This window comes from Amborella trichopoda, chromosome 4 (genome assembly GCF_054954075.1).
Source record: "Amborella trichopoda isolate Santa Cruz 75 chromosome 4, AtrichopodaSantaCruz75HAP2 v2.0, whole genome shotgun sequence".
NCBI lineage: Eukaryota > Viridiplantae > Streptophyta > Magnoliopsida > Amborellales > Amborellaceae > Amborella > Amborella trichopoda.
In genome coordinates this window covers 11,852,307-11,861,793 of record NC_142339.1, presented here as the reverse complement: position 1 = coordinate 11,861,793, position 9,487 = coordinate 11,852,307, and the positions used below count along the sequence as shown (strand labels likewise).

Below are 9,487 nucleotides of genomic sequence, written 5' to 3'. Positions count from 1 at the left end.
TACATTTCTCGACATTAAGTGAAGGTGTGCTTTACTTTGATATTTTAAAGCATCGGCTCTATACAAAACACACCCCTAATATTATTTGTGGACACGAACAAATTGGGAGAATAATCGAAAGTCATTAAAAGTCATCAAATTTTGTTAATGGTAAAAAATGAATAAAAAGAACGTTATTGAAAGTAATCAAATTTTGGTAATGGTCAAAAAAAAAAAAAAAAACCGTTGAAAAGTCTTCAGAACGCCAAGTCTTGACAACTTATCTCTTCATGGAGACGGAAAAGAAATCGATTTTAAATTTGAAGTTTAGAACCTTAAAAACAAAGATAAAATAAATAAAAAAATCGAAAACCTTTTAGACCTGACAATAAAAATATGAAATACTCTCTAATTCCCCGAAACTAGTTTTTGGGTCCACACGTAAATTTTGCCTCCCCTATAGAAGGGACTCGCGAGGAGGGCTTGTAGCAAGCATTTCATCAGTGCTTGTTTAGTCAATAGAAGCACCATGGAAGCTAAAAACGGAGCCCTTCTTCCCCACCCTCTGCGTCTTATCCCAATATTATCATACACTGCTGTCATGTGCCTTTTCGATTTCTCCAGGGCCTTAGAGGGCTCCCCATTTTGTAGAGAAAATGAAAGAGTGGCCCTCTTGGATTTCAAAGCTTCTCATTCCAACCCAAATGCTACATTGAAGGTCCAAATGGATTCATGGAAGGGGTTGAATTGTTGTGAGTGGGAAGGAGTGGAGTGCCACAGTTCCTCATCTCATGTTGTGAGTCTCAGAGTATATAGGACACCTTGGAAGATCAATGGATATACAAACTCTGTCATGCTGAATGCCTCTTCCTTAACTAGACTCAGCCAGCTCCAACATTTGGAACTGAGGTTCTTTGCTGGTGTGTTGCCCATAAAAGGTGAGTCTCGTTCAGTAGACAAATTTATACATATTCTCTTCATCGTTGTTTCGTGATAGGTGATAGTAATTACTGGGCTCTCAAAATTTGCGCATGGTTATTTTATTATGGTTGCAGAGCTCTCAAAGCTAAAGAACCTGCGCGAGTTAATCTTGGTTTCCAATGAATTTAGTGGAGGAATTCCTGAGGAGGTGGGTTTGCACTCTTCCCTTCAGAAACTTGATCTAAATGGGAATCGGCTTCAAGGACCCATCCCGACATCCATTGGTGGCCTAACATTTTTGGTTGAGCTGGATTTGCATTACAATGATCTCAATGGAAGAATTCCAGAGGAAGTGGGTTTGCTCTCTTCCCTTCAAAAGCTTTATCTATATGGGAATTGGCTTCAAGGACGCATACCATCAACTCTGGGTAACTTGTCCCGTCTCAATAGTCTAAACCTATATGTGAATCAACTTTCCGGTAGCATGCCAGAATCTCTTGGCAGCCTATTATCATTGGAACGGCTTGACCTCGGCAAAAATAAACTTGAAGGGAGCATACCGTTGTCTATTGCCAACCTCACCCTCCTTAGAAGATTAAATCTTGAAGAGAACATGTTACAAGGAAACATACCTCCTATATTCGGATACCTCTCCTCTCTTAAAAGTCTCGTGCTTAGTGAAAACCACCTGCAAGGTTCTATCCCACGCCAATTAGGTAAGCTTTACTCTTTGAGTGGTCTTCATCTCAATGATAATGACTTGTCAGGTGATTTCTCCTTCACAATCTTTGCAAATGTTTCTAGCCTCAAATATGTCCACCTCTCTGCAAACCCTATGCTAACCATTTCCCACAACAACTTTACGCCTGCTTTCCAGCTTAATGGTCTCAAGTTGTCATCGTGTGACATGAGAAGGTTCGACTTAAGTTCTCCAAGCTTCCTATCCACTCAAAACCAGTCACTGTCGATCTCTCAAAGAGCAACATTACAGGGAATATCCCCTCTTGGTTACTCGAAAACACTGGAGAACTGTTGTTGGATGGGAATTTGCTCACAGGAGTACAATTTTTGCCTAACATATCTTACGACCTCATTAATTTGGATATCTCTAACAACCAAATCAGTAGGAATTTTCCAAGAAATTTCCCATAGTTATTTTCCAAATTTGCAATCACTTAAAATGTCCCAGAATTTCCTTAATGATGACTTAATGTTTTACATCAATGGCTTTAAAAGATTGAGAGTGTTGGATTTGTCTAGCAACAATATCTCAGGAAACTTGCCTTCCATTTTCCCCTATAACCTCACAATTTTGGACTTATCAAACAACAAAATCACTGGAGAAATACCCCCCAATTTGATCAGAGGACATTACCTCATGTTTTTGAGCCTGTCTGAGAACTCCTTGAACGGACCCCTGCAATCCAAACATTTCAAATTACCAAATTTGGTATCACTCCATCTAGATAACAATGCATTCAATGGAACCATACCGAGGAACTTGTTGCGGCGTAGTCCATCTCTAACTGTTTTAAATCTTGCAAATAATAAATTATATGCTCCCATGGCAATTGAATTATTTGGGCTTTTGGAATTGAAAGTGCTAATCTTGCGAGGAAATTTTTTCGATCATATTCCACTCAAATTGTGTCAAGTAAAAAGTTTGGCCGTCTTAGATTTTTCCCAAAACAACCTTGAAGGTCCCATACCTCCTTGCTTCAATAATTTTTCTGCATGGACAAATGCATCCTTTATTGGTTCCATTTCATATCATTTTGCCCCATTTTGCGCCTTTTCTACCAAATTTGGTTCTTATTTTAGCCCTTACACAATCTCACAAGAGAAGGTGGAATTTACAAAGGGAAATATATATAGTTATCTCGGGGATGCTCTCAAGTACATGACCGGTTTGGATTTGTCGGAAAACAAATTAAGTGGCCCTCTTCCATTAGACATGGGGCTTTTAAAAGAACTTGCCATGTTGAATCTCTCCAACAATCTTCTAACAGGTCCAATTCCCAAATCCTTTGGAGGGTTCTTGGGTCTCTCAACATTAGATCTTTCTTACAATGCACTCTCAGATGAATTTCCTTCTCAATTGACAAGACTTACCCATTTGTCCATGTTTTCTGTTGCAAATAATAATCTATCCGGTGAGATACCAGACAACACAATTCTGTACTTTCAATGAGAGTTCTTTTAGTGGAAACCCAAACCTGAATACACAAGGAAAGAGGTGTTCGACAACTCTGTCATCAAATGTGCCAACTGCATCGAGCTATAATGATGGTGAAGATGAAGATGAAGATGAAGATGAAGAAGAAGGAGAGGAAGGGTGGATGGAGATGACACCTGCGTTCTATGCTTTCATTGGCTTGGGTTATGCTATTGGCATTTGGGGAGCACTAGCCTTTCTTTTTTTTGGCAACAAGAGAGGACATGCTTGTGTGAGGGCCATGGACGCGATAGTCTCCCGACTTTTTCGTGCATTTTGCCGTAAACATTAGAGTCATTCGACTTCTTCTCCTGTTCACACACAATAATCCAATGGGCAACAATGTTACCATTTGGCACAATTACTCTATTGTAAGGTTGTAAGATATGTAAAGGTTCGGTCAGAAGGTCGTTTTTTATTCATTTCCAAATTGCCCATCGGACTGAGGATCTTCAGACTAGTTATTTTTTATTTTAACTAATTTTTTTCTAAAGTAAGGCTGTAGAGTCTTATTTAATGCAGTCCAAAGATGCCAACCGGGTTATACCTTTGAAAGGATAGAACAAAATCCGAACCTAACACAACTGGGTTTAGAGATTACGAAGGAAATTAGATGGAATAAAAGATCACGAATGGACGTAAAGCCACATTTTTAGGTAATCTTGGTGTATCAAAGAGTCTCTCAAGAACTTCGTTCAATTGTCTCCCTTCAATTCCCACCATTAATATATCCAAAAAAAAAAAAAAACAACTTTTCAATTCCAAATTTTGACTTTCAATTTAGTTTTCAAGGCACGGTCTTGCTTAAGGTAAATTATAACCATATTTTTCTCTTTTAAATGAAGACGAGCGTGAACTATTATTGTACGACCAGGCCACTAGGGAGGATGGATTTTCTTGATTCAAATTTTTTTTACAAAAATAAAAAAATAATAAGCTAGATCTTAAAAGCTTGATCTGACCATCCAAAACCTAGCAAATGCGCATCCAAATCTGAAAAAATGCATATTCGTTTTCATTTGGAGCCAAACAAGTAGTTTTGTATGTATCATGGGCATGGAGAAGGAATACAAAAACATACTAGATGTTGAGAAAGTGCTGATGTTGAGAAAAAGTTACAACATCAGTACTCTTCTTAGGTTAGGTTAGTTTTTAAACTGCAGAACCTACCTTATAACTTAAGCGTAGTCTAAGTGACTCACGTCTATGGATTATTGATTATTATGTCAGAAAATGAGCAGCAAAAATATTTTAACTCGCTGCGATCCAGCTTGTGAATCGCTGATCCAGACAGAGAATCAGCAGGGACAGAACTGTTTTTGTAAAGGTATCAGTTATAACCGGTTCCCAGCATAAAATTTCGCATTTCACATTTCTTTTTTCCCTTTTATTATGCTTATCTAATGTTTCTTTACTTCCGCCCTATTTTTATTTTTATTTTTTAATATTTTTCTAGATTGCCGATCCAGTTATCTATCAGTGATTTATGTGGTGGACCATTTACCCCATCGATTGAGGTTTTAAAATACTAGTCCATAAAAAGGCAATTTGAAGGTGCATGAGATGGTAGTTCCAAGGGCTACATCAACAGGCAGGTGCAACAGCCTTTTTCTTAATAGGCCTCATGAGAACTTTCTTTTAAGAAAATAGACATTAAAATATTTTATTTTTGAGTTTAGCTCTCCAACTTTTTATAGTGAGCCAAATGGAGCTATTTGCTCCTCATAAAAGGAAAATATTAAAAGTCATGCCTTTCCTATTTATAAAAAGTATTTTATTAATTAAAATGAGATTTTGTTTCATTTTTCTGACCAAGAGAACATAAAAAATGAGGGTATATACAATGACAGTCCATGAGTATAATTCTTAAAAATGGTGGCGTATACGTAGTATTCCCTAAAAATATATCTTATTACAATAGCATCATTCTATAAATATAATTATAAATAAAAGCCTAAATTTTCCAAGGAGGTGGCCAAATCCACTGCGTGATTCCCTTGCTTACATTTGTGGGCAATCTTGGAGGACTATATTCTTTTGTATTTTCAAATAAGGTCTTTGCAACCTTAGAACAATATGTCGCTCCAACCTTATTGTATAGGGAAAAGTTCATAAAAGGGTAAGGTTCTAAATAATCAAATTAAGGTGCTCCTCGAAAATTCACTCGAAGAGGTTGCTTTGATGCTGAGTAACCCTCAATTCTATCATCTCAAGCTGAAGATGTATGGACATGAGATAAAATAGATTTCAAGTCTTAGAAATAGTGCATCTTGTAACGTATTACTAGACCATCAATTTTCGATATTTTTAAATGTTCATCGATTTGTTAGGTCAACACTATTTTTTAATATTTAAATATTATAATTAAAGATGAAAATAAATTTTAAAGTTATTACTAAGATTTTGTATATTGAAACAACATGAAGGTGTGCCTTACTTTGATTGTTTATAATTTCAACCTTATACAAATCACACCCTTTAATAAAAGATCTATTACTTTTTTGTTTATGTAAACAGAGGAGGAGGGTGCTGTTTGTATATGTCTCACCTTTAAAGGCGCATCGCTAAATCAGTTCAGAATACGTAATTTTGGACACACTTTGATGGCCCAAAAAATCTATTTCGACATTTACGTATGAAATTTAAAGTTATTTGTGAAGATAGAGGCGATCGATAAATATGTTGTTTTAGATAATATGTTACAAGGTGCACTATTTTTAGAACTTGAAGACCTTCGTATCTATATATTTCATGGTTTTTACCAATTTTCCAAGGAGTTTTTAAAGTGCTCATTACTTTCACAGTTAGGGGAGACAACAGGTCGGGTTCGGGTTTAGTAATCCGATCCAAAATTTAGACCCATACCCAGACCTGTTGGGTCCCTGTGACAATAATAATGTATGTCAATATTATGACAATATTGTAACAATATTGTCAATATTGTCAATATTGTGACAATATAAACATCTAACGCGTGCATAACGACACATGATTGCAATTATATATCCTATGACTATGGGTACGAGTCGAGTCTGGCTGGACTCAGACTCGGACCCGAATATTCCTAATGGCGAATCGTGCGAAGATGCCTCTCACTCTGAAATGGATTTACACAATAAATAGTATTATTGCTAAAATTGTCCATTCACATCAAAGGCTTCTTGAATGCATCGGGATTGTATTTTCTGCCATAATCTATGTTTTTATATTTTAAGAAAGATGAAATTTCTATAAGGCCTAGGATTTTATGAAAACAAAATAAAGCTTCACGTCAAATCCTTATTTGGAAAGTCACTTTTGGCAACGGAAATCTCCATGATGGATCTAAAATCAATTTCAAATACCGACAATAAAATTTGAAACAAAAAAAATTATACAGAACTTGTGGATCTATGGACATATATTTTTAGGATGAAATGTATGGTCTAAATAATTTATTATAATATATATTATTTTTTAGAGCTTAAAATCCTAATTTCTTTTTACAACCACAATTTTCAAGCCGAGATAATCCACGTAAAAGTTTTCCAATGCTTGAATTGTAAACATCGATGAGTTATGAGTTGAGACTTTACTTAGTTTGATAGAGTTGCAACCCTATCAAATTATTTTCCTTTTTAAAACGTCCCCATCTCTTAATCAATTTTTCTTAAAACCATCTTTTTTCGACCCTAATAGAATCTTCTCCCATATATATCATGTTAGCCCACTAGGTAACATCTACAGTGTATGCCCAATAGTCAGATTGAATCTGAGCTAATCCAATAGTCATGATTGTATTTCGTATTTAAATTTTAAGAAATACAAATCACTTGAAATTTTGAATGTCTTTTCTTTTTGTCTTTTTCTCTTTTAAAAATGAGAATCTAATATCAAAAAATAATTTACAAAAATAATTTGACTAAAATACCTTTGAAAATTTAAATATTACAAATTATTTTTTAACTATTTTTATTAAGTGTGCCTTCATGAGAAGAATGGATGCGTGAAATTTCATGTGATTTGCACTTGTATAAAACATATTAAAATGATATTATGAAATGAGGTCATGATCGGTAGATTGGCCCAGATTCAATCTAGGCCGTTGGGCATACATTGTAGTTGTCAGCTAGTGAGCTAACATGACCTTATATATATATATATAGATATGGATAATCTAAAATTTACAACCATTCTAATTACAAAGATTCAAGATAGAAAGAGTTGTGAAGGGTGGATTTATCAATTTTCTAGTCTATTTTTTAAAGAAAGTTACTTTTATGGGGCAATTTTATAAAAATATTATTAGAAGATAAATGGTACTTTTGGGATCTTCATAAGGGAAAAAATTGGAATTTTAACTAAAGGATAATGCACTCTACAAATAAAGTTCCAGCACACTAACTTTCAAATGCCATTGTACTTTTGTAAAAATTTTAAATTTGTCCTTGCTTGATGGTTAAGTTACCTATTTAAATAATTTTTTAATAAAAAAAATGATTATTTTGATAAATACACCCATCACAACCGTTTCTAATTTGAACCTTATATATATATATATATATATATATATATATATATATATATATATATATATATATATAAAACACTAACAATAGCAGGTCAGCTATAATGAACAGTAATATAGGCAGAATGAGAGCCGTCAGATCTTCATCATGCGGTTCAGAATGCATATCAATGTTTTAATTTTAATTATTTTTTTATAAATCAAATCACAATTTAATTTTAGACACGGGTACTAAAAAATAGGGAGCACAAATAAAAAAATATAAAAAATATTTCCCAAAATATGAAATGACTGAAATACTCGCAAAAAATGATAGGGCTATTTTGGTCATTTTAAGTTATTGAAAATTATTTCTTTTATATTTTCATATGGTACGCAATAGTGTTAGGTATATACACCCAAGATCTGACGACTTCCATTCCACCTATATACTATTCATTATAGGTGGCTAGCTGTTGTAAGGTTTACCATATATATATATATATATATATATATATATTTATACATATCGGAAAAAGATTTGGTGAGTCGGCTATAGAAACCTGTGAGCCGAACAACTGTGATTAATTCATACTTTCCAACAGACATGATGCCTTCTGAATCACTAACAAATCACTGACACCTCGTGCAATGACCTCTCTCCTTATAGGGTCCCTCGTTCTCCCTCTCTCTCTCCTTCCTCCACCCTGCACACGAGCAGCAGCACTCTGCCTCTCTTTCTCTCGTGAACTTGCGAGCAGCAGCAACCTGCCCCTCTCTCTCCTGTGCAGGGTGCTGCTGCTCGCATGCAGTGTGGAGGCGGGAGAGAGAGAGAGGGAGAGCGAGAGTTCAGACTTCACGGGAGAGAGAGGAGCAGGGTGCTACTGCTGACGTGCAGGGTGGAGGAGGAAGAGAGAGAGGGAGAGCGAGAGTTCAGGTTCACGGAAGAGAGAGGAGCAGGGTGTTGCTGCTCTTGGGCAGGGTGGAGGAGGGAGAGAGAGAGAGGGAGACCGAGGGGCAGGGTTCATGGGAGAGAGAGGGGCAGGGTGCTGCTACTCGCGTGCAGGGTGGAGGAGGGAGAACGAGAGTTTAGGGTTCATGGGAGAGAGAGAGCGAGAACGAGAGTTTAGGGTTCATGGGAGAGAGAGAGAGAGAGAAAGAACGAGAGTTTTGGGTTCATGGGAGAGAGAAGGGTACGGTGCTACTGCTCTTGGGTTCACAGGAGAGAGAGGGGTAGGGTGCTGCTGCTCACGTGCAGGGTGGAGGAAGGAGAGAGAGGGAGAGCGAGGGATGCTAGAGAGAGAGAGGTCGCTGCACGAGGTGTCAGTGATTCACAAGGCATCATGTCCATTGGAAAGTATGAATTAATCACAGCCGTTCGGCTCACAGGTTTTCTATAGGCGAGCCGGCTCACCAAATCTTTTTCTATATATATATATATATATATATATATATATATATATATATATATATAAGGAAAGCTTTCTATGTTCCCCGTACAACATAGAAGTTCTTTCCTCCCCCGTATCCAGCCGTCCATTTTTTAATGGAGGGCTAAGATTACCCCAATCACAATGTCACGTTTCTGCACTGTTTTATTTTTAATTTTTTTTCTATAGACTATTTTGTCACCCAAGTTTGGCTGTCCATTCCTCTATTAATCTCGCACAATCAAAAAATATAAAAAATTTACTTTCAATAAAATAAAATGATCAAAATGCCCTGAAAGATTCAAGGGATATTTTGTAATTACTTTTTATTGAAAAATTATTTTTAATATTTTCTATACATGCACCCCAATGAGAAGATGACACGTACCAAATTTCTTATTCAGAAAATTTTTATTAAAAAAACTAAAAAGAAAATATTTTGAGATGTCAGATCTA

General features: G+C 35.9%; 1 protein-coding gene across 1 annotated transcript; it reads left to right on the top strand.

The window, feature by feature from the left end:
• The first annotated feature begins 465 nt into the window (after positions 1-465).
• On the top strand, positions 466-3,537 carry LOC18430569 (uncharacterized). Its single transcript, XM_020665077.2, has 2 exons — positions 466-917; positions 1,035-3,537. Exons 1-2 carry the CDS (start codon positions 509-511, stop codon positions 3,089-3,091), a joined length of 2,466 nt encoding a protein of 821 aa, XP_020520736.2. The 5' UTR covers positions 466-508; the 3' UTR covers positions 3,092-3,537.
• The last annotated feature ends 5,950 nt before the right edge of the window (positions 3,538-9,487 follow it).

What these genes read in the sequence shown, in the direction of transcription:
- LOC18430569 (XM_020665077.2), top strand. Translation starts at nt 509, where the DNA reads ATGGAAGCTAAAAACGGAGCCCTTCTTCCCCACCCTCTGCGTCTTATC. An exon ending in TGGTGTGTTGCCCATAAAAG is followed by an intron (nt 918 to 1,034) that starts GTGAGTCTCGTT and finishes TTATGGTTGCAG; the next exon opens with AGCTCTCAAAGCTAAAGAAC.